The sequence below is a fragment of the Nomascus leucogenys genome, chromosome 16 (assembly GCF_006542625.1).
Source record: "Nomascus leucogenys isolate Asia chromosome 16, Asia_NLE_v1, whole genome shotgun sequence".
Classification (NCBI taxonomy): Eukaryota; Metazoa; Chordata; class Mammalia; order Primates; family Hylobatidae; genus Nomascus; species Nomascus leucogenys.
The window spans coordinates 4959910-4986185 of NC_044396.1; the positions used below are offsets into that span (position 1 = coordinate 4959910).

At 39.5% G+C, this 26276-nt stretch overlaps 1 protein-coding gene and 1 pseudogene across 3 annotated transcripts in view; one reads left to right on the forward strand and one right to left on the reverse strand.

Moving 5' to 3' along the window:
• The window catches only part of PPP1R42 (protein phosphatase 1 regulatory subunit 42), a 63042-nt gene that overhangs the window by 6528 nt on the left and 30238 nt on the right, over window positions 1–26276 (forward strand). For all 3 annotated transcript variants that reach the window (XM_012496074.2, XM_030795221.1, XM_030795222.1), the window contains 4 exons: window positions 2968–3180; window positions 6191–6357; window positions 7659–7797; window positions 9923–10039. In XM_012496074.2, the coding sequence (XP_012351528.1) occupies window positions 3052–3180; window positions 6191–6357; window positions 7659–7797; window positions 9923–10039 (552 nt within the window). In that variant the 5' untranslated portion in view covers window positions 2968–3051. The remainder of the gene's footprint in view (window positions 1–2967; window positions 3181–6190; window positions 6358–7658; window positions 7798–9922; window positions 10040–26276) is intronic.
• LOC115830757 lies at window positions 8882–8980 on the reverse strand (annotated as a pseudogene).

The following is a 26276-nucleotide window of genomic DNA, read 5'->3' on the forward strand; positions in this document are numbered from 1 at the left end:
ACAGTTAAGATAACCTTATCTGTGAACAAACCAGTAACAGAATAATAATAATGATAGCAAATGTTTATTGGCCTATGTACCAGGTACTGTGCAGAACACTCTATAATGATTATTTCACCAATCCTCACATTATCCCTTGGAAATAGGGACCATTATTATCCTTATTTTATAAGAAATTGAAGTAACCTGCCCAAGATGCCTAACTAGTAAGTGATGAAGCCAAAATTTGAACCAGGCAATCTGGATTGAAAAACCCTGGATTGGCCGGGCTCAGTGGCTCACACCTGTAATCCCAGCAATTTAGGAGGCTGAGGCAGGCGGATCACCTGAGGTCAGGAGTTCGAGAGTAGCCTGGCCAACATGGTGAAACCCCGTCTCTACTAAAAATACAAAAATTAGCCGAGCGTGGTGGCAGGCGCCTGTAATCTCAGCTACTTGGGAGGTTGAGGCAGAATTGCTTGAACCCAGGAGGCGGAGGTTGCAGTGAGCTGAGATAGCGCCATTGCACTCCAGCCTGGGCAACAAGAGCAAGACTTCATATAAAAAAAAAACAAAAACAAAACAAAACAAAAAACCCTGGATTATGTTGCTTCTTTGTGGATTATGGTTATACTAATAAAACATAAATTTCTAGGCCAGCTTCATGTTCAAGTATTTTGCACCATTGTCCTATGTACTTAAGGTTTTCACACCATGTGTTCTGATTTAGGGGTTTCAGACATATAGTCTCTATGGGTGCTATGGGAAAAGGAGCCAAGAGACCTGGTCCCTTTCTCAACTGTCACTAGCTTGAGTAGCTTAAGATAAATCTCTGGGACTTAGTTTCTTGTTGTTGTTGTTGTTGTTGTTGTTGTTGTTGAGGTGGAGTCTCGCTCTGTTGCCCAGGCTGGAGTGCAGTGGCGTGATCTTGACTCACTGCAAGCTCCCCCTCCCAGGTTCACGCCATTCTCCTGCCTCAGCCTCTCGAGCAGCTGGGACTACAGGCGCCCGCCACCATGCCCGGCTAATTTTTTGTATTTTTTTAGTAGAGGCGGGGTTTCACCATGTTAGCCAGGATGGTCTTGATCTCCTGACCTTGTGATCCGTCTGCCTCGGCCTCCCAAAGTGCTGGGGACTTAGTTTCTTCACCTGTGAAATGAGAACATTGGAGGATATTCCTCGAGGGCCTTTTTGACTCCAAGAGTGAATAATAATCCTTTAAAAGATGCTCATAAGGCCAGGCGCGATGGCTCATGCCTGTAATCCTAGCACTTTGGGAGGCCAAGGCGGGTGGATCACGAGGTCAGGAGTTCAAGACCATCCTGGCCAAGATGGTGAAACCCCGTCTCTACTAAAAATACAAAAATTAGCCGTGCATGGTGGTGGGTGCCTGTAATCCCAGCTACTCAGGAGCCTGAGGCAGAGAATTGCTTGAACCCAGGAGGCGGAGGTTGCAGTGAGCCAAGATCACGCCACTGCACTCTAGCCTGGGCGACTGAGTGAGACTGTCTCAAAAAAAAAAAAAAAAAAAAAAAAAAAGATGCTCATAAACCAGGCGTAGTGGTGCACCCCTGTAGGTCCCAGCTGAGGCACAGGCAGGAGGAGCACTTGAGCCCAGGAGTTCAAAGATTGCAGTGCATGGCTCGGGCACGGTGGCTCACGCCTGTAATTCTAGCACTTTGGGAGGCCGAGGCAGGCCAATTGCCTGAGCTCAGGAGTTCGAGACCAGTCTGAGCAACACAGTGAAACCCCGTCTCCATTAAAATAATAAAAAAAAAAATAGCCGGGCATGGCGGCGTGTGCCTATATCCCAGCTACTTGGGAGGCTGAAGCAGGAGAATTGCTTTAACCAGGGAGGCGGAGGTTGCGGTGAGCCGAGATTGTGCCACTGCACTCCAGCCTGGGAGACAGAGCAAGACTCCATCTCTAAAAAAAAAACAAAAAACAAAAAGAGGGGCCAGGCAAGGTGGTTCACTCCTGTAATCCCAGCACTTTGGGAAGCCAAGGAGGGCAGATCACAAGGTCAGGAGTTCAAGACCAGCCTGGCCAACATGGTGAAACCCCATCTCTACTAAAAATACAAAAATTTGCTGGGTATGGTGGCACGTGCCTGTAATCCCAGCTGCTTGGGAGGCTGAGGCAGGAGAATCGTTTGAACCCAGGAGACGGAGGTTGCAGTGAGCCAAGACCACACCACTGCACTCCAGCCTGGCGACAGAGCAAGACTCGTCTCAAAAAAAAAAAAAAAAAAAAGGTTGCGGTGCACTATGATCATGCCTACATGCCTGTGAATAGCCACTACACGCCAGCCTGGGAACCATGAGACTCAGTCTCTTAAAAGAAAAAAGAGGTCGGGCACGGTGGCTCACACCTATAATCTCAGCACTTTGGGAGGCCAAGGCGGGCCAATTGTCTGAGCTCAGGAGTTCGAGACCAGCCTGGCCAATATGGTGAAAACCCATCTCTACTAAAAATATAAAAATTAGCTGGGCGTGGTAGCACGCTCCTGTAATCCCAGCTACTTGGGAGGCTTGAGACAGGAGAATCGCTTGAACCTGGGAGGCGGAGATTGCAGTGAGCTGAGATCGTGCCACTGCACTCCAGCCTGGGTGACAAGAGCGAAACTCCGTTTCAAAAAAAAAAGAAAAAAGAAAGAAAAGAAAAAAAAGATACTTGCAATGATTCAAATACTACTCAGGAAGAAGAAAAGATTTAAAAGTAAAAGTGAATGAGTAATGAGTATTGTGCATTTAATTTTGATGCTTTAAATCTTTTTATGAAGTTAAGTCTATAAACTTAGAAAATACCTCAGTGCCCCTAAAAATGTCTATAAAATAGCTTATCAAATAGTTTCATATAAGGGAATTATTTAAGGGAATTATTTCATCTAAGGGAATTCATATAAGGGAATTATTTAAAGAGTAAGTCAGAATAACTTTTCCTTAAATTGCTATGATATAATAATGTTCCTTTTTTCTTAATCTTTAGAAACTTGGAAATAATACCTAAACCTACTTCTTGACATGGTATCAAAACAGAGCTTTTGCTGAGAGTTTGATTTATAAAGAAATTATGGTTCGACTGACCTTGGATCTAATTGCCAGAAACAGCAATCTTAAACCCCGAAAAGAAGAAACCATTTCACAGTGCCTGAAGAAAATAACTCATATAAATTTTTCAGACAAAAATATAGATGCAATTGTAAGAACTTTGAAATTATTTCCTATTTTATATAATTAATAATGTAAAATTTAGGAATTGGTTTGGGGACATACCTAATATTTTAACTATATTTTCATTATTCTTTTTAACTTTTTTTTTTGAGATAGAGTCTCTTTCCGTCTGTTGCCCAGGCTGGAGTACAGTGACATGATCAAAGCTCACTGCAACCTCCACCTCCCAGGTTCAAGCGACTCTTGGACCTCAGCCTACCGAGTAGCTGGGATTACAGGCATGTGCCACCATGCCCAGCTAACTTTTGTATTTTTAGTACAGATGGGGTTTCACCATGTTGCCCAGGTTTGCCATGTTGAGTTCTTGAGCTCAGACTTCTGAGCTCAAGAAGTGATCCGCCTGCCTTGGCCTTCCAAAGTGCTGGGATTACACACATGAGCCACCGCACTCGGCCTTATTAACTTATTTTTATCAGTAAGCTTTATATTGTGTTTTTATTATAACTTCCTACTTGTGATATTAAATTTGTTAAAATTAAATCTATAAAATATACTATTGTGATTTTTAAATACATATATTACATATATGTATTACAGTTCTCCTACGACACTGTATAGTGTAGCAAACTAGATTTGAAAGTGTTTGTTGGGAAATAATTTCATAGATAATAATTACTTTTGTATTATTGTAAAACTTTGAAATATAAATTTTTAAAAATATACCAAAATGTCAAGAAGTAAGTATGTGAGTACCATATTTCAAAAGTTTAACAGTGAGGGAAGGTTGGGAAGGGGGTGAGGGATAAAAGACTACATATTGGGTACAGCATACACTGCTCAGGTGAAGGATGCACTAAAATCTCAGAACTCACCACTAAAGAATTTATCCTGGCTAAGCATGGTGGGTCACACCTGTAATACAGCCTGGGCAACAAAGTGAGACTACATCTCCAAAAAGAAGAACCTATCCATGGAACCAAAAACCACCTGTACCCCAAAAACTATGGAAATAAAAATTAAAATTCACACAAGAAAAAAAGAGTTTAACCGTGAAATCTTTTTTGCACATAATTTAACTGGTTATGTAAATGTATGTTATACTGGGTCAATTACATCAAACAAGTTTATGTTTATCTGGATATAATCTGAAACTACATTTTCTCAGCACTAAGGTAATTCTTGGCTGTAATTTGGGAAACTGTAAAGGCTGCAGTAACACTCTTAGGCCATTTGTGCTGGTATCTGTTGTCTACAGTAAATGCTAGACTACAAGTGAGATAAATTTTCTTGGAAACACAGGAACTACCTGAGGGCAAAAATCATGTCTATTGTTTCACATCACTCTAAATCCCTCATCCATTACAATGCCTGACTCATATTATGTGCTTAATAAATATTTATTGAACAAATGAAAGAAATACTAATGCCCCAGGCAAAATGATCAATTAAATGCTTGGTTGTTTTGTAGGGACCCCAACCCAGCTCCCATTCTAGATCCCTTTCTGGTTTCCTGGTGATCCTTCTTCCCATGAATTCCTTTGCCCAAACCTCATGTTTCTCTTTTGTTGCCCAGAACTCTCTACATCATATCATATAAGACTACTTTCTCTGGAGAGCCCCCAGTAAAGCCCCTATTTCATACTCTGTCCTCACATCAATCAGTGCTCCTCCAGGGTGGATGATCTTTGTTAGAAGGAAGGCAAATTGGTTAAAGTAATTCACACTAAAATGAGAATAACTTCTAAACTTACAGTTTCCAACACATAGCTGTATTTTAAAAGAAGTTAACTTAATGAAGGCTGAGAAATTTTTGAGCAGAACTTCACTTTACCGCTTGTCTATTTACTGTAGGCTGATCTGCCATGACACAAGAAATGGCAGCCTTTTAAAAAATCCCTTTAATTATTTTATCTCAAAAGTAACTGGTAGCTGGACATGGTGGCGCATGCCTATAATCCCAGCTACTCGAGAGGCTGGGGCGCTAGGATCACTTGAGCCCAGGAGTTTGGCACCATCCTGGGCAGATCCTGTTTCAAAAAAAAAAAAGTAATTGGTGTTCTTTTTCATATAATATACATATAATAAGAAAGAATGTAATCCTATTCAGACACAATCACTTTTAATATTTAGGTAATATCCTTTCAGTCTTTTATTCATATAATTTTACAATAGTGGGTCATATTGAATGTACTATTTTCACTTAACTATATATTATGAATTTCACCTATGTATTAGATATTACTGAAGAAACAAAAGGATATTTAATGGTTCTATGGTATTTCTTTTGATAGCATTATCATAATTTTTAAAAAATTAATCTATGAGGCCGGGCGCGGTGGCTCACACCTGTAATCCCAGCACTTTGGGAGGCCGAGGCAGGTGGATCACGAGGTCAGGAGTTCGAGACCAGCCAACATGGTGAAACCCCATCTCTACTAAAAATACAAAAATTAGCCAGGCATGGTGGCACACACCTGTAGTCCCAGCTACTCAGAAGACTGAGGCAGGAGAATCGCTTGAACCCAGGAGGCAGAGGTTATGGTGAGCTGAGATGGCATCACTGCACTCCAGCCTGGGCAACAGAACGAGACTCCATCTCAGAAAAAAAAAAAAAAATCTATTATTCTTGGATGTCTAGATGACTCCCAATTTTCAGTATTATGAACCACAATAGTTGACTTACAATTCTACAGAAATATTAAACCCTATTTATAATGTTGAGACAGTAATTTATTCAATGCTTCAACTTCCAGAGGAGCCTGATTGCTTCCAAGGAAAATTGCTTGCACTGGAAAAATCTTAACAATTCCAGTTTTATTGATATAATTACAGAATTTCTAAAAAAAGAAAAAATACTACAGAATTTCTTTTGTAATCAGTCTGGTCTTGTTTTAACTGTGCCAAGAACAGAGAAATACTGTTCTTTTATATTAACCTTAGGGAAATTTGTAGAATGATCAACTGAAAATTTTTGTTAAAAACAAACTTTTAAGTTTTCAGGAGTAATTACATTTGACATGTTTTTGTTTCCCTTTTAGGAAGATCTCTCTCTTTGCAAAAATCTTAGTGTTTTATATTTATATGATAATTGTATTAGTCAAATCACTAACCTGAATTATGCCACAAATCTGACCCACTTGTACCTACAAAACAATTGTATTTCATGTATAGAGAACCTCAGGTCATTAAAGAAACTGGAAAAACTGTAAGTGCTTTTATTTTTTAAGAATGTATCTGATTTTTATGATTATGGTACTTATATTTTTTTGCATGAAGGCATTTCCATTTTTTGCATTAAATTCCAAAAGTAAATTCAATATGAAATTGATATGATTTCATACATATATGAAAAAAACCATATGATTCCCACATGGGTTTTGTGGAACAGACCTCAATTTCTATTTTCTCATACTATTATTAACAAGAAGTAAATTGTTTCACATATAATATTAATAATTTGTGTTTTATTAAGCCTGATATACTTTTCATTCTGGGGAAGGGTTGTCTTAAGGGCTAATAGGGATACTTAAAACACTCTCATGTGGGCTCAACTGATAACAGAAGTTTCCACGGAACCCAGATGAGTTATGTGCCTTTCAGAATCACATATCTCATACCATCTGTGTCATATAATTGATCCTATTGATGTAAACTTGATTGTAAAAAGGCATTTACTACCTATAGTGATTATAATTAGGCAATGAAGATTGGTGGATCCAATTTCCCCAGACTGGAATAACTATCATGCTCCTCAAAGAACCAGCTAAAAGCCTCAGAATGGGGACACAAGAGTTGGCTAGTGAATGCTTATTAAAAATGCAGAGCACTGGGTTCCAACCTACATATCCAAATTAGAATCTCCAGGGGTTAGGCCCAGATATCTTCATTTTTCTTTTATCTCTTGGTTTTGAGACAGAGTCTCGCTCTGTCGCCCAGGCTGGAGTGCAGAGGCACGATCATGACTCATCGCAGCCTTGATGTCCTAGGTCCAAGTGATCTTCCCACTTCAGCTTCCTGAGTAGCTGGGACCACAAGTATGCACCACAATGACTGGCTGGCTTGCTTATTTATTTATTTATTTAGAGATGGGATCTCCCTATGTTGCCCAGACTGGTCTTGAACTCCCAGGCTCCCAAAGTGCTGGGATTACAGGTGTGAACCACTGTGTCTAGCCATGAAATCTTCATTTTTTAAACCTACAACCCAGAAATGGTTATTATCAAACTACTAGGGCTCCTCATATGTTAGGCAACATATGAATTGTATGTTGCAATTCGCTCACTTTTTTAAAAAGCAAAAAAAATGTATTTTTAGACTAAATTAAGTGTAAGAATATAATTTGTTCTCATTTAGATAAACCAACCTTTCATAGATTCAATATAATACAACATTCCACATTTATAATTTTGTTCAGCTCAATGATTTTGTTATTACACTTTTGTCACGTTTAATAAAGACCATGACATTCTCAGAATGTCTATTTAGAATTATGTCTATGTTTTGCAGGTATCTGGGAGGCAATTACATTGCTGTCATAGAAGGTTTAGAAGGATTAGGAGAACTAAGAGAGCTTCATGTTGAGAATCAGAGGCTTCCCCTTGGGGAAAAGCTTCTGTTTGATCCAAGAACTCTTCATTCTCTGGCAGTAAGTTCACATTTGAATATTTTGACAAGGAATATAGTGATTAACAAGTTATAATGAAACAGGAATGTGGTGAAGGTATATTTGGACATTGTACATCCTCTTCATGTTTATATGGCCAGCTCAGAGCTTATCTGAGGACTGAAGCTGATTTTCTCATGTACAATCTCAGAGACTCAGCATTTATAAAGTGGGATAATAAAACCTGCCTCTTTGGGTAACTCGAAGGATGAAAAGAAGAATGTGAAAAGGTACGTTAACTGAAGTTCTAATGCAGATGTTCATTCATTCATAATGTGGACCTTGGTGATTATCATGGCTCAACATTTTAAATTTTAGGAAAAAGCCTATGGAGAGAGGAATGTGCAATTATTTGGAAACTTAATCTAGTAGAGAGCCATTGTAATAATAAGTTGTTTTCTCCTGGGATCCTAATTTGATTGTAGATTGCACTACATACAGCTCTACCACATCAGAACTATGTAGGCCTGGGAGCCCTGGGGTTGGGGCTCCAACTGTGTCACCTGAAACGAGTCACATTGGATGGAGGTGCCACAATAAATTGAGAAGCCAGAGGGTACCACTTAGGCTCCTGATAATCCTCAAAACAAGAGACTTGTTGGGACAGGCTAACTTTAATTCTGGGGCAGGGGACATAAATGGGACATGGTAGTTGTTTTACAGATTTCATCAGTTTTATTTTATTTTATTTTTATTTAAAAAATAAAAAAAAACTCTGTCACCCAAGCTGGAGTGCAGTGGCACAACCTCTCTGCTCACTGCAGCCTCCACCTCCCCAGTTCAAGCAATTCTCCTGCCTCAGCCTCCCAAGTAGCTGGGACTACAGGCGTGCGCCACCACGCCTGGCTAATTTTTGTATTTTTAGTAGAGATGGGATTTCACCATGTTGGCCAGGCTAGTCTGGGATTACAGTGTTGGGATTACAGGCGTGAGCCACCATGCCCAGCCTCATCGGTTTTATTTTAGAGGGCCCAGAAATAGAGGATAGTGGATGGATTTTGACCCAAATTTATAAAAATTATGAAGTAGTTCTCCCAGTACTTTAGTATCAGGAAATATTTTTTCTAAAGGTTGGCTGTGCATGGATGCCTCCATGTTTTTTTTAAATTTTAACTAATAAGAACAGATACTACACTTGATCTTAGCCAAAAGGCCATGAAGCAATGATTGACTCCATCTTGGTAGAGATTCCTGAGCCTCATGAGATGACTCTGATTTAGTGTTATAGCAACACTGAAATTTCTGTTAATTAGCTAATTATTATTTTAAGTAGTTCCTGAACATATGTATTGATAAGAGAAAACCATATAGACAGGTAGAGAGAAAAATAAAAACCACATACTATTTTATACCTGGTCATGTTTCCTATTTAGTAAAATAAAGACAAAAACTTTCTTCCTATGTAAGTACAAATCTTTTTTTGAGACAGAGTTTTGTTCTGTCGCCCAGGCGCGATCTCTGCTCACTGCAACCTCCACCTCCCAGGTTCAAGTGATTCTCCTGCCTCAGCCTCCCGAGTAGCTGGGACTACAGGAGTGTAGCACCATGCCCAGCTAATTTTTTGTATTTTTAGTAGAGATGGGGTTTCGCCATTTTGGCCAGGCTGGTCTCTAACACCTGACCTCAAGTGATCCACCGGCTTCACCTCATAAAGTGCTGAGATTACAGGCGTGAGCCACCACACCCAGCCCCTATGTAAGTACAAATGTTAGTAATATTTAGCACAAAATGATAATTTGCTAAAGCTACAGTAAGAATTTTTTCTATATTGTGTTACTTGTTTATTGGGGCATCTTTTTTTCTTTCTTTGGTTTTTGATTCTTGGCTTCTTTATTCTATAAGCTTATTTTGTATCTTGGAAAAGAAAAATATAACTTATGGAGGAATTATAGGGAGAACGGGTAAGTTATATGACATACTGTGGTTCTGAAACTTTCATCGAAAAACAAATGCAATAAAAAGAATTTCATGGCTTTTGATGTTTTTGCCTAAAGAACAAAACAACCTGAACTGATCAAGCTTAAACTTTTCAAAGATTAGGATTTCTTGTTCCTATATACAGTATTTAGACTATTTACTAATGCTAACTTGGTTATTTTTCTTACAGAAATCCCTCTCTATATTGAATATCAGCAATAATAATATTGATGACATTAGAGATTTAGAAATATTGGAGAATCTTAATCAGCTTATAGCCATTGACAACCAACTTCTGCATGTGAAGGTAAACAGAAATTAATTTTTAAGATATTTACATGAAATTATGATTGAAAAATATGTTTTGTAATAGCTATAAAATAAATATATCACATTAAAAATTACTCTGGATTTGTTCTAAAATTAGCAAATGAATCCCTACTTCTTAATGTATTTATGTGTATAATTCTGTCCTCTTATTTAGTTTTCTCCTTTATACTCCAATACCACTATCCCTCACCAACAGAATAAAAGTTTCTCTGAGAAGGGAAGTGTCTCTTCTTTGCATTATTTTCCCATCAAACTTTTTCTTCTAGAGACTAGATTTCTTGCCCCTTAAGCCTGATCTCCCAATGAATGAGTTTCTAGTAACTGTGACTAGACCTGAACTCTCTCTTGGCTACTTCTTTTTGGGGAAGTACTTGAAATGATTCTGAATGAACTTACGCAAATTTGTACCAGCTATATTAATGTCATGTTATATCATATCATGCCATATTCATTCAATTATTCATTTAATCAAATATGTATTGGCCACCTACGTATTTGTCAGGCACTAATACTACTCAGCGTAGAACAAAGGAAGGAATATATAGTCTTGATCTTCAAGAAACCTACAATCAACCAGTAATGAGACTACAATATGATACTGTTTTTATAAGTATTGTGATAGTCCTAACTCAGCCTAGGGCTATAGAAGGCTTCCTTGAAACAGTCATCCATGAGTTGAGCCATTGCTATGACCTCAAAATTTCTGGTTTGGCAACGGAATGAGCTGCGGTATAATTTCTTGACATACGAACCACAGGACGAATGAGCTTCTTTCTCCCAAAAACAGCTTTTGTTTTCAGAACTACTTCCACACAGCCATTTGGTGACCCTAAAAATGTTACACTGATCTCGTTTCCAAATTCAGACCTATTACCTGGTTCATCCCAAAGCTGCTATAAGCAATATATAATTATGAAAATAAATATATGTATTCTAGCACAAATGAATTCCTCAAAATATCTAAAATACCATTGAATAATCAGGGTGGATGTTTAAAGTAAGAAGACCTTAGGAAGCACAACTCAGTTGTTTCAACTTACAATGTGAAAAATGTAAGACGTTCATGGGATAAATTCTGAGTTAAAATATATTTTACATTTTTTTAATTTTTATTTTGAGATGGAGTCTCTGTCACCCACACTGGAGTGTAATGGCAAGATCTCGAATCACTGCAACCTCTGCCTCCCAGGTTCAAGTGATTCTCCTGCCTCAGCCTCCCGAGTATCTGGGATTACAGGTGCCTGCCACCACACCCAGCTAATTTTTATAGTTTCAGTAGAGATGGGATTTCACCAGGTTGGCCAGGTTGGTCTTGAACTCCTGACCTCAGGGGATCTGCCCACCTCGGCCCCCCAAAGTGCTGGGATTACAGGTGTGAGCCACCGCGCCGGGCCCTTTATTTTATTTTTTGAGACGGAGTCTCACTCTGTAGCCCAGGCTGGAGTGCAGTGGCGTGATCTTGGGTCACTGAAACCTCTGCCTCCCAGGTTCAAGCTATTCTCCTGCCTCAGCCTCCCCAGTAGCTGGGATTACAGATGTGCACCACCATGCCTGGCTTATTTTTGTATTTTAGTAGAGACAGGGTTTCACCATGTTGGCCAGGCTGGTCTCGAACTCCTGAGCTCAAGTGATCCGCCCGCCTCAGCCTCCCAAAGTGCTGGGATTCTAGGCATGAGCCACTGCACCCAGCCTGGCAACGGCCATTACTTTTAAAGAGTTATTCTATTATGCTTTTTAACTCCAAACAGAGAAAGGGGAGTTTGATAACAGGGCAAAACTTCTAGCCTCTAAATGATCCCAAAGGAGATTTTTCTGCATGACATTAAGACAAAGATGTTTTGTCTACATGATTACTCTTAGACCATGTTAATAATACATAACCAGAATAAATGTGCAGCCAAAATAAATACCTTCATTATTGCTGATTATTCTATTTAATGACCAATATCTAAATCCTCTTTTTTTTTTTTTTTGAGACAGAGTCTCGCTCTGTCATCCAGGCTGGAGTGCAGTGGTATGATCTTGGCTCACTGCCACCTTCACCACCTTGGTTCAAGAGATTCTCCTGCCTCAGCCTCTCGGGTAGCTGGGATTACAGGCATGTGCCACCACGCCCAGCTAATTTTTGTATTTATAGTAGAGATAGGGTTTTGCCATGTTGGCCAGGCTGGTCTCGAACTCCTAACCTCAGGTGATCCGCCTGCCTCGGCCTCCCAAAGTGTTAGGATTACAGGCGTGAGCCACTGCGCCTGGCCCAAATCCTCTTTAAAGACTGAACTTGATATTATCTCCCCTATGTAGCTTTTCCTGAACCTCCCCATCAAGTTAATCTATTAAAAAATATTTACAGTAGTCCCAACTTATCTGTGAAGGCTACATTCTAAAACCCTCAGTGGATGCCTGAAACCATGGGTAGTATCGAATGCTATATATATTAGTTTTTCCTAAATGTACATATCTATGATAAAGTTTAATTTATAAATTAGGCATACTAAGAGATTAACAACAATAATAATAAATGAAGGCTGGGCGTGGTGGTTCACACCTGTAATACCAACACTCAATCAGGAGATCGAGACAATCCTGGCTAACACGGTGAAACCCCATCTATACTAAAAATAAAAAAATTAGCTGTGCATGGTGGCGGGTGCCTGTAGTCCCAGCTACTCAGGAGGCTGGGGCAGGAGAATCGCTTGAACCTGGGAGGCGAAGGTTGCAGTGAGCTGAGATCATGCCACTGCACTCCAGCCTGGGTGACAGAGCAAGACTTCGTCTCAAAAAAAAAAAAAAAGGAACGGTTACAATGTCAGCATCACTACTCTTGAACTTTGGGGCAAGTGAAATAAGGGTTGCTTGAACACAAGCACTATAATAGTGACACAGTAGATATGATAACCTAAGTGACTAATGGGTTGGTAGCATGTATAGCATGGAAATACTGGACAAAGGAATAATTCATGGCCCCGGGCAGGACAAACAGGCCAGTGCAAGATTTCATCATGATACTCAGAATAGCATCCATTGTACTCAGCTGGGCTAGGTGGCTGATGCCTCTAATCCCAGCACTTTGGAAGGCCGAGGCAGGCCGATCACTTGAGGCCAGGAATTCAAGATCACCGTGGCTGACATGGCAAAACCCTATACAATAATTTGCCCACAGCGGTGGTGCACACCTGTAATCCCAGCTACTCAGGAGGCTGAAGCAGGAGAATTGCTTGAACCCAGAGCCAGAGGTTGCAGGAAGCCAGGATTGTGCCACTGCCCTCCAGCCTGGGTGACAGAGTGAAAAAAAGAGCATCCATTTTAAAACTTACAAATTATTTTTTCTGGGATTTTCCATTAAATATTTTTGGACCACAGTTGACTGAGGGCAACTGAACAAGGGGGTGGGGGGAACTACTATAATATATTCCATGTGCCAGGCACTGTTCCAGGCCCTTGGAAAAACACATCTTAAGATACTGGAGAGACATGATAAATAAGACAAAGTCTCTACCCTCGGCCAGGCACAGTGGCTCAGGCCTGTAATCCCTGCACTTTGGGAGGCTGAAGTGGGTGGATCACTTGAGGTCAGGGGTTTGAGACCAGCCTGGCCAACATGGTGAAACTCTTGTCTCTACTAAAAAAAAAAAAAAAAAAAAAAAAAAGGCCGGGCATGGTGGCTCATGCCTGTAATCCCAGCAGGTTGGGAGGCCGAGGAGGGTGGATCACAAGGTCAGGAGATCGAGACCATCCTGGCTAACATGGTGAAACCCCGTCTCTACTAAAAATACAAAAAAATTAGCCAGGCGTGCAGGCACCTGTAGTCCCAGCTACTCCACAGGCTGAGGCAGGAGAATGGTGTGAACCCAGGAGGCATAGCTTGCAGTGAGCCAAGATCGCACCACTGCACTCCAGCCTGGGCGACAGAGCGAGACTCCATCTCAAAAAAAAGAAAAAAAAAAAAAAGCCTCTACCCTCAAGGTGTGTACTTTACAGAGGGACAAGGGAGGAAATGGTAAGAAAATACACAAGCAAGGCCGGGTATGGTGGCTCATGCCTGTAATCACCGCACTTTGGGAGGCCAAGGCAGGAGAGGATTGCTTGAGGCCAGGAATTCAAAACCAGCCTGGACAACACAAGAAGACCTTTTCTCTACAAAAAAATTAAAAAAGAAATTAGCAATTAGCTTCGTGTGATGGCATGTGCCTGTACTTAGGTACTCAGTCCCAGGTACTCAGGAGGCTGGGGTGGGAGGATCGCTTGAGCCCAGGATGGGATCCCTTGTCCCAAAGTGCAAGACTGCAGTGAAGCAGTGAACTGTGATCCATCCACTGCACTCCAGACTGGGTAACAGAATGAGACCTAAGCAGAGAAGATTTTGAAAAGTGCTATGAAGGAATTAAATAAGATAACAGAAAAAAGGAGTCAGCAGATATTTTAGATCAGGTTATTACGAAAGGCCTCTGAAGAAATGACATTTACATTGAGATCTGAAGGATGAGAAAGAAGATATGCAACGAGCTAGGGAAAGAACATGCCAGGCACTAGCAAAAGTAGATGCAAAGGCTCTGAGGCCAAAGAAAGCTTGAGTGTCCAAGGAACACTGTAGTGTGGTACCCAGTGCCTAGCTTAGTTTCTGATACATTGTAGGTGCTCAGTAAATACACTGTTGAGTGAATGAAGAGGCAACAATACAATATGAGATTAGAAAGGAAGGCACAGAGGCCAGATCATAAAGGTCATTTTAGGATATGATCACAAGTTTTTACTTTATTCTAAGTGCAGTAGAAAGCCACTGAAAGGATTGTTTTCTTTTTCTTCCCTTCCTCTGTCAACTGAAGGATTTTTTTTTTTAAAGAATTCTCTACTGCTATATGAAGAATGAGTTTCAAGAATGACAGCAAAGAGATAAGTTGGGAGACTACTGCAGAAGTTAAATAAGAGAAGATGGTTGCTTAGAGATGAAGAGGAGTGGGTGGGTTTGGAAGTAATTAGTTATATTTTAAGGTGGAATTCATATAACTTGTTGATGAGCAGGATGTAGGCATAAAGGAAGGGAAGGAATCAGGATGACTCCTAAATTTTGTATGAGGAATCAGGAAGACACTGGTAGCCTTTATAAGGAAGAAACAGAATAATTCCACCTCGTGAAATGCCTATTGGATATTGAAATGGACATGTCAAGTAAGCATCTGGAGTTTAAGGGAGAAGTAAGATTGGAAAGTTTGAGAGTCAACAGCATTTACATGATATTTAAAAGTCATGGCATGGGGTGAAAGACAATAGAGACAGAGAAAAAAATGAGACCAAGACCAATCACAGAAACACTCCAGTATTTAGAGATCAGTTAGAAGACTCCATCAGGAGTCAGTGATGTAGAAGAAGAGAAAAAGGAGTTTCAAGAAAGACAGAGTGGCCACTTGCACTGAATAATATTGAATGGTTAACATGAGGGCAGAGGAGAGTTTAAAGAACGCCTGGATAGAATACCTGAACAACAAAGTTACAGGGGACAAGTTTAATTGGTGAAGAAGTTGAACCACAGAGTCTGTGGGTCAAAAACCACAGCAAATGGTAATGCTAAAAAAAAAAAAAAAAAAAAAAAGTGAGTGGATTTCATGAAAGACTAAACACTGAAATGTTAGCCAATATTTCTCTCCCTCTCATGCATACAAGTAGGCTATACTCTCCAAACCCTGCCTACATGGCTTTAAAACGTTGGGCAACAGTTGGTGAATTCGTTCCTCTTTAGGGAAACTGACTAGCTCAAGAGAAAACATCTCCCAATCCTGACATTTAAGAGTTTCAGAGGGAAAATGCCAGCTGCCTGCCCAGTTGCCCCACAGTGAGACAGTCAACAAGCCTTGCCCTTGCACAGAAAGCTCTCATTCACTTTCATGAATAAACAGGCAGCTCAGGATTAAGAGATCTCTGAAAAGAGCCTCTAAAATCAAAGAGAGAGAAACGGAAACAAAAAGAATTCCGAAGAAATAAATCATGTGGAAACAGGAAAACAATCCTTTAAAATCCCACTATAATTTCCTAAGAGAAATGAAAAGGATTCCATAACCTTGAAATAAAAGCAAGATTCTATTTTTTAAAAGAAACATGAATAACAGAGCACTTAGAAATTAAAAATAGGATGAGGAAATTAAATATTCAATATAAAGTTTAAATGATAAAATTGACAGTCTCCCAGAAAGAACAAACAAACAAAAAAAACTGAATATAAGCAAGTAAAAAAGAAACTTAAAGAATTAATTCAGAAGATCCAATATATGACTAATAAGAGTACCAGAATCAGAGAATAGGTATCTTAGTCCATTTGTGCTGCTGTAACAAAATACCTGAGACTGATTATCAGCAGAAACCTACTTCTGGAAGTTCTGGAGGCTGGGAAGTCTAAGATCAAGGCACCAAAGGTTGGTTTCTGGCAAGGGCTGCTCTCTGCTTCCAAGATAGAGCCTTGTGGCATCCAGAAGGGATGTGTCCTCATACAGCAGAGGGATGAAAGGAGCAAAATCACCCTTTTATAAGGTTCTAATCCATTCATGAAGGCTCTGCCCTCATAAATTAGTCACTTCCTAAAGGTCTACCTCTTTTTTTTTTTTTGAGACGGAATCTCACTCTGTCGCCCAGGCTGGAGTGCAGTGGTGCCATCTCGGCTCACTGCCAGCTCCGCCTCCCAGGTTCACGACATTCTCCTTCCTCAGCCTCCCGAGTAGCTGGGACTACAGGCGCCCGCCACCACGCCCTGCTAATTTTTTGTACTTTTAGTAGAGACGGGGTTTCACCGTCTTAGCCAGGATGGTCTCAATCTCCTGACCTCGTGATCTGCCCGCCTTGGCCTCCCAAAGTGCGGGATTACAGGTGTGAGCCACCGTGCCTGGCCCCAAAGGCCTATCTCTTAATACTACTGCATTGGCAATTAAGTTTCAACATATGTCCAGGAAGAATAAGGCAGGGGAAAAAAAAAGTTTCAACATATGAACTTTGGGGGACACATTTGGACCATAGCAATAGGGGTAAAATGGAGAAATATGTTTTTAAATTATATCTTAAGATAATCTAATGGGCCATGATGTAGTAACCAGGACCAGAATCGCCCTCCATAAAAACAAAGAGAAACCTAGACAAAATATGTGAAACAACTTTTTCAGACCTTGGACAATAGGCAGCACAGGCCTGTTGTCCCTAAGAGAAAAAACAAGGTGAATATCCACCACAATGCAGGGAGAGGAACAGAAAACAAGAACTACAAAAATCTTGCTTTCAGATGTAGTCTTGTGAAAAAAAAAAGAAGCATGAAAATGTAAATCATAACCAGAGAAAAATCAGTCAAAAAAAAAAAATACCCAGAAATGACATGAAGGATAGAATTAGGAGATAAGACTTTTTTTTTTTTTTTAAAAAGCAATTATAAATATACTGTATAATTTAAAGAAATCATGAACAGAAAGGGTAGAGAAATGGAAAGTGTGAGGAAAACATAACTTCTAGAGCTAAAAAATATTTTTCTTTCCTTCCTTCCTTCCTTCCTTCCTTCCTTCCTTCCTTCCTTCCTTTCCTTCCTTCCTTTCTTCCTTTCTTTCTTTTTTGAGACGGAGTTTCGCTCTTGTTGCCCAGGCTGAGTGCAATGGCGCGATCTCAGCTCACTGCAACCTCCGCCTCTGGGGTTCAAACGATTCTCTTGCCTCAGCCCTGCCTAGTAGCTGGGATTACAGGCACCCGCCACCACGCCCAGCTAACTTTTTTTTTTTTGTATTTTTAGTAGAGATGGGGGTTTCACCATGTTGGCCAGGCTGGTCTCGAACCCCTGACCTCAGGCGATCCACCGGCCTCGGCCTCCCAAAGTGCTGGGATTACAGGCGTGGGCCACCAAGCCTGACTAAAAATATTTCTGAAATAAAAAATTCATTGGATAGGATTAAAAGTAGATTAGCCATTGTACAAGAAAAGATCAGTGAAAAAGACATTGTATTAGAACTATCCAAAGTAAAGCATGGAAAAAAGAAAACATTGAAAAAAAAAAAAGCGGTGGCAACAGAGCAAGCCCCATCTCAAAACAAAACAAACAAGCAAACAAACACAGAACGACAACAAAAAAAGTGGCCCCAAAATTGCCAAATTTGATGAAAATTTTAATCCCTGATCCATGAAGCTCAACAAAACCCGAACAGGAAATCCCAAAGAAAATTACACCAAAGCACACTACAGTAAAATTGCTAGAAAACCAATGATAATAAGAATATCTGAAAAGCGGCCAGGCACAGTGGCTCACGCCTGTAATCTCAACATTTTGGGAGGCCAAGGCGGGCGGATGACTCGAGGTCAGGAGTTGGTGACTAGCCTGGCCAACATGGTGAAACCACGTCTCTACTAAAAATACAAAATTAGCCGGGCGCGGTGGCTCAAGCCTGTAATCCCAGCACTTTGGGAGGCCGAGGCAGGCGGATCACGAGGTCAGGAGATCGAGACCATCCTGGCTAACACAGTGAAACCCCGTCTCTACTAAAAATACAAAAAATTAGCCGGGTGTGTTGGCTGGCGCCTGTAGTCCCAGCTACTCGGGAGGCTGAGGCAGGAGAATGGCGTGAACCCGGGAGGCGGAGCTTGCAGTGAGCAGAGATCACGCCACTGCACTCCAGCCTGGGGCACAGAGCAAGACTCCGTCTCAAAAAAAAAAAAAAAAAAAAAAAAATACAAAATTAGCCAGGTGTAGTGGCTCATGCCTGTAGTCGCAGCTACTTGGGAATCTGAGGCAGGAGAGTCGCTTGAACCCAGGAGGCAAAGGTTGCAGTGAGCCAAGATCGCGCCATTGCACTCCAGCCTGGGCAACAAGAGCGAAACTCCATGTAAAAAAAAATATATAGACATCTTAAAAGCTACCAGAAGAAAAGATACTTAAAGGATATTTTATGTACATAGAAAGATAAGAATTATTACAAGCTTCTTGTCAAAAGCAATGCAAGCCAGAATATCATGAAACATATTTAAAATGCTAAAAGAAAAACACCCTTGTCAACTTAGAATTATATATGTCCAGTGAAACCATCCTTTAAAAATGAAGGCAAAATAAAGAAAAACCTGAGATAATTTTTTTTAGACAGGGTCTTACTCTGTTGGCCAGTCTGTAGTGCAGTAGTGTGATCGCAGCTCACTGCAGCCTAAATTTCCTGAGCTCAAGTGAACCTCCTGCCACAGCCTCACTGTAGCTGGGATCACTGATGTGTGCAACCACACATGCAATAAAATGAAGGCAAAATAAATAATAACCATATAGCATGGGGTTTATGACATGTAAAAGTAAAATAAACTAACAATAGCACAAATGACAGGAATGGAGAAAATAGTGGTATATTGTTGTAAAGTTCTTACATTATACATGAAGTAGTACCATGCTATTTGATAGTAGCCTGTGCATATTTAAAAATGATTGTTTCAAACCCTGAAGCAACTACTAAAATATAGTCAAAGATTTTTACAACTAATAAGCCAATAATTAAGAGAAACTCAAATGCCAAAAAAAAAGTAGGGGACAGGAAAAGAAAAAGGAAATAAAGAACAGATAAGACAAATAGCAAAACAGTAGTCTTAAACTCAGCCAATATCAATAATTAGATATTAATGTTAATATTAATAATTATATTAATGTAAATAATTTACATAGTTCAATTAAAAGGCAGAGATAGTAGGACCGGATTTTTTTTTTTTAAATCCAGTCTTAGCTGGGCATGGTGAGGCCTGTAATGTCAGCACTTTAGGAGGCCAAGATGGGAGGATCACTTGAGCCCAGGAGTTCGAGACCAGCCTGGGTCTTGTTATTTATGCTTTCAAAAAAAAAAATCCAATGGTACTCTCTGGAAGAAACACACTTTATATATAAAGATATGTGAGTTAAAAATAAAATTATGAAAAAAATACTGCAAGCACAAATAATATGAAAAATGAAATGGCTACATTAATATAAAATAAAATAGATTCTAGGACAAGAAATATTACCAGAGATATATAAGGAAAATTTATAATGATAAAAAGCACCAATTCTTTAAGAAAACATAACAATCTTCAAAGTTATGCTCCTAGCAATAGAATCACAAACTACATGAAGTAAAAATTCACAGAAGTAAAAGGAGAAATGGACAAATCCATAATTATAACAGAGATTTCAACATTTCTCTTGCACTGGTTGATAGAACAAGCAGATAGTAAACCAGTAATGATATAAAAGATAGGTATAACATAACCAACCAACTTGATCTAATTTACTCTTATAGAACATTCTACCTTAAAATAGGAGTTAGAATATTTAGAGCTGGGTGCAGTGGCTCACGCCTGTAATACTATCACTTTGGGAGGCTGAGGCAGGTGGAATTTTTGAACCCAGGGGTTCAAGACCAGCCTGGGCAACATAGTGAAACCCTGTCTCCACTAAAAATACAAAAATTAGCCAGGCGTGGTGGTGCACACCTGTAGTCCCAGCTACTCAGGAGGCTGAGTTGGGAGGATCGTTTGAGCCTATGAGGTGGAGGCTGCAGTGACCGAGATCACACCACTGTACTCCAGCCTGGGCAACAGAGTGAGACCCTATCTCAAAAAACAAAATTATCAACATAATCCATATGAAATGAAACAAAGTCCATAGAAATCACAAAGAAAATTAGAAAATAGTTGAACTGAATGAAAATGAAAACAAAACATTTGAAAATTTGTGGGATACAGTAAAGTAATGCTTAGAGGGAAAGTTATAGCTTTGAACGCTTATAGTAGAAAAGAAAAAAATTATAAAATGACAACAAGAATGAAGGAAAAATGCAAACAATAATGATAATAAATTTAAGATGAAAAATTAAAACAATGCTCTAATCTTGTACCTCAAGCAGCAAGAAAAATACATGCAAATTAAATTCAAAATAAATTTGAAGGAAGGAAATTAAAAGGAAGGAAAGAAGAAAATAATGAAAATAACAGCAGAAATTAATGAAATAGAAATATAGGCAATCATTAGAGAAAAATCAATGATGCCAAAAGCTGGTTCTTTGCAAATATTAATAAAATTAATAAACAATCTAGGCTGTTCAATAAAACAGAGAAAACACAAATTAACAATATCCGGAATAAAAAATATGTCACTACAGTTAAAAGGATAAGAAGGGAATGTTGTAAAGAACTTTATGCCATAAAATTGGCAGCTTAGTTAAAAACATATTCCTTGCAAGACATAAATACCAAAACTGACATAAGAAAGTCTGAATAGCTCCGTATCTATTAAATACATCATATTTCACAAATAAAAACCTCACCACAAAGAGAACTCCAAGACCAGATAACCTCACTGATGCACTTTATCACACAATTAAGAAAGAAATGATACCAATCTTACACAAGTGCTTTCAGAAAAATAGAAAAGCAAGGCCAGGTGCAGTGGCTCATGCCTGTAATCCTAGCGCTTCAGGAGGCCAAGATGAGCAGATCTCTTGAGCTCAGGAGTTCAAAACCCACCCTGGGCAACGTGGGGAGACCCCATCTCTATAAAAAATACAAAAATTAGCCAGGGCTCATGCCTGTAATCCCAACACTTTGGGAGGCCAAGGCAGGATGATCACCTGAGGTCAGGAGTTCGAGACCAGCCTGACCAACATGGCAAAACCCCGTCTCTACTAAAAATACAAAAATTAGCTGGGTGTGGTGGCACATACCTGTCATCCCAGCTACTTGGGAGGCTGAGGCAGGAGAATCTCTTGAACCCAAGAGGCGGAGGTTGCAATGAGCTGAGATCATGCCACTGCATTCCAGCCTAGGCAACAGAGTGAGACTCCATCTCAAAGAAAAAAAAAATTAGCCAGGCATGGTGGTGCCCATCTGTAGTCCCAGCTACTCAGGAGGCTGAGGTGGGAGGATCACACGAACCCGGGAAGTCGAGGCTGCAGTGAGCTGAGATCATGCCACGGCTCTCCAGCTGGCGGGGGGAACCAAGTGAGACCCTGTCTCAGAAAGAAAAAAAGAAAGAAAACAGAGAAGCAGGGACTACTTCCCAACTCATGTTATCAAACCAGCAATATTACAAGAACTCTAAAGAGCAATATACCCTATGAACAGAAAAGCAAAAATCCCTACTAAAATATTAGCGAATCAAGTCCAGCAATATATAAAAAGATAACACACAATGACCAGGTGAGGCTTATCTCAGGAATGCAAGATTGTTTTGGCATTCAGAAATAAATCAGTGTAATTTACCAAACAGAATAAAGGAGAAATATTATATGATCATCTCAATAGATGCACAAAATGCATTATATTCAGCATCATGTATGATTTTAAAAATTATCAGCAAACTGTAAATAGAAAGGAACTTAACCTGATAATAGGCATCTATATAAAATCTACATAACAACATACTTAATGATGAAAGATTGAATGCTTTCCCTAAGATGAAGAATAAAGGAAGGATGTTTCCTATACTACATTACTCAACCTTAGAGTTGCACCTGTCTTAGCCAGTGCAATAAAGCCAAAAAATGAAACAAATGACATTGCTTGAAAAGGAAGAAACAAAATGTTCTTTATTTGCAGACTATGTGACTGGGTACATAGAAAATAATACGAAATCTGCAAAAAGCTATTAGAACTTATAGAGTGTATTTAGCAAAGCCATATGCTTAATGGCAAGGTCAATATGCAAAATGTAACTGTATTTCCATTGACTAGCAGTGAACGACTAGAAATGAATTTTTTTAAAATGGCATTTATAACTTCATCAAGATACATAAAATACTTAGGGATACATTTTTAAAACTACGTGCGAGAGCTGTACAATAAAAACACAAAATATTGGAAGAAATTAAAGAAGATCTACATAAATGGAGAGATACCATTTTCGTGTATTAGAAGACTGTATTCTGGTTTTGATTTTTTGTTTTAATAGACTTTTTTTCTGGTTTTGATTTTTTTATTTTAATAGACTTTATTGTTTAGATTAATTTTAGATTCATAGCAAAATTGAAAGGAAAGTACAGAGATTTCTCATATACTGCCTGCCCCTACACATGCATGGTAGAAGACCCTGTATTCTTAAAGTGCTAATTCCTTCTCAATTGATCTATACATGGAACATAATCCCAATCAATATCTCAGATTCTTTTCTCTTAGAAATTGACAAATCAATCCTAAAATTTATAAGAAAGGGACCTAAAATACCAAAGCAACATTGGTAAAAAGAACCAATTGGTAAAGCCATCACAGGCATAGTAACTCATGCTTATAATCCCAGTACCTTGGGAGGATGAGGCAGGAGGATTGCTTGAGCCCAGGAGTTTGAGACCAGCCTGGGCAATATAGCAAGACCCCTTCTCTAAAAGATGTTTTTTTAAAAAAAATTAGCTGGGAATGGTGGCCTATAGTACCAGTTACCCAAAAGGCTGAGGTGGGAGGATTGCATGAGCCCCGGAGGTCGTGGCTACAGTGGGCCATGATTGTGCCACTGTACTTCAGCCTGGGCAACAGAGTGAGACTGTGTTTCTTGAAAAAAAAAAAAAAAAAAAGCCAGGCACAGTGGCTCATATCTGTAATCCTAGCTCTTTGGGAGTCTGAGGCTAGAGAATCACTCTTTTTTTTAATTAGCTGGGTGTGGTGGCACATGCCTGTGGTCCCAGCTACTCAGGAGGCTGAGGTGAGAGGATCTCATGAGCCCAGGAGGTTGAGACAGCAGACAGCCATGATCATGGCACTGCACTCCAGCCTGGGTTTCAAAGTGAGATCCTTTCTCAAAAATAAAATAAATAAAATAAAATACATTTGGAGAACTTACACTACCTGATTTCACAACTTTAAAGTTACGATAATCAAGACAATGTGGCATTGACATAGGGTGGCCATGAAGATTAAGGAAACAGAACAATTTATAAATAAACTCACACATAGAGTCAACTGATTTTTAAGATTCTCGCTCTGTTGCCCATGCTGGAGTGCAGTGGCACAATCTCAGCTCACTGCAACCTCCGCCTCCTGGGTTCAAGCAATTCTTCTGCCTCAGCCTTCCAAGTAGCTGGGATTACAGGCACGTGCCAGCACGCCCAGCCAATTTTTTATATTTTTGGTAGAGACAGGGTTTTGGCATGTTGGCCAGGCTCTTCTTGAACTCCTGACCTCAAGTGATCCACCTGCCTCAGCCTCCCAAAGTGCTAGAAATACAGGTGTGAGCCACCACGCCGAGCCAAAAATTCCAATATTTCAGTGGAAGAAAGGATAATGTTTTCAACAAATGGTGGAACAACTGGATATCCAAATAGAAAAAGTGAACCTTCACCCTTTACCCCATGCACAAAAATTTACTCAAAATGGATCATATCCAAATTTAACTGTTAAAATATAAAACTTCTAGAAAAAAATAAAGATTTATTTAAAAGAACACAAAAAGCATGACCCATAAAAATTGAGTATTCCACCTAAACAGGAGAGTAAACTAGGAAAAGGGAAGACATGGTATCTAGGAAACAGTAGAAAAACTAAGGAAATTCACAGAAGTGAAGGTAAGTCTTAGGACAGCAGCTGTACGGTAGGCTAGAAGGCACCCAGCCCATATTGCAACAGACTGAATTGTGGTAAGTAAATAGAAAACTAAGAAATTAGGCAATTTTTAACTCTAGGGAAAAGAAGAAGCAATCCTAGTGTACTATGTAGTTTAGCTGTGAAGAATACTTAATTGAGCTTAATAATATAGTCACTGAAACTTGGCCAGGTGCGGTGGCTCACATCTGTGATCCCAGCACTTTGGGAGGCCAAGGCAGGAGGATTGATTGAGCTCATGAGTTCGAGACCAGCCTGGGAAAGATGGTGAGACTCTATCTCTACAAAAAATACAGAAACATTAGACAGGCATGATGGCACATGCCTGAGTCCCAGCTATTCGGGAGGCTTCGGTGGAAGGATCGCTTGAGCCTGGGAGGTCAAAGCTGCAGTGAGCCATGATCATACTACTGCACTCCAGCCTGGGTGACAGAGTGAGACTCTGTCTCAAATAATAATAATAATAATACACTCAGTGAAAATTAATTAACAATGTTAGTATAACTCTACTGACATAGTGGGAGAAGGGAAGTGTAGTAGGGGTTGGAGGTAGTACTTATGAGAATTAAATCATCATCTTTCATAGTAGAAATTTAGTAGATAAATATCTAAGATTTAAAAATCAAAAATAGCCATTGTTATTTAGAAATGTGGACATAAATGTGTGTAGAAATAGCTGAAGAAGTTGAAAGTGGTTTTGTTATAAGCCCTGACATACTCTTCAAGTTTTGTTATAAACCCTATGATCTTATTTGATATTTTAACTGTGTTGATTATCTCACTTTAATTTTTTAACATAATTTAAATAGAGAATGGTTGGTGATGAAACTTGATTAATATAAACTTGTTATTGTGTATCACCATATCCCTCATTAGACTGAGTAGCTTTGAATGCAAGGAATTTTGATTTATTTACTTCAGGGTTACCCAGAGCCCAGCCCAGTGCTTGGCACATAGCAGGCACCTACTATATGTTTATAGAACGAATGAAGAAGGGCACAAAAAAATATTCTGGAGAAGGAATGCAAACCATTCACTGAGTTCCAGCTGTTGGTATATACCAAAAGTTGCTTTTCCTCCCATAGAGTGAAGATATCCAAGGAGTAAGAATAAAATCTTAAGTTCTTTTACTTCCACCATGAAGACACAAACAATTAAAAATGCCTGGACACAGCTTCTTGGCATTCTGAATATAGACATTGCCCAGGATATGTCTGAAATGTGCTTTTTGTAGTTCATTTTAAATAATCTTCTCAAGGCTTAGTCAAAGGACATGTTGAAGCCTAGCATCAGAATATTAACTCGTTTTTCTGTTATGTATTCCTGGGGTCAGCATCTCTATATTTGGCTTTAATTTTTTCCTTCTTTTTGTTCACTGACATTGTCCCAAAGCTACTGACATCAAACCCTGTGCTATAGGCGAAAAATCTCTCATGCCATATATAAGGTCACTGACATCCATCCTGAATCATCAGCAACAGACAGCTTTGTGCCATGGGGAAAAAGAAGTGGACATCATTAGAGAATCCTAACAAAACCACTGTAATTACCCAAGGTTTTCAGCACTTAGAGCAGCTGCTTTTATATGGACATAAGTTCCTTAAGTGTACCTACAGAAAATACAGGAAATAACTAGTGTAGTTCTTACACAGGAAATTATCATTTTA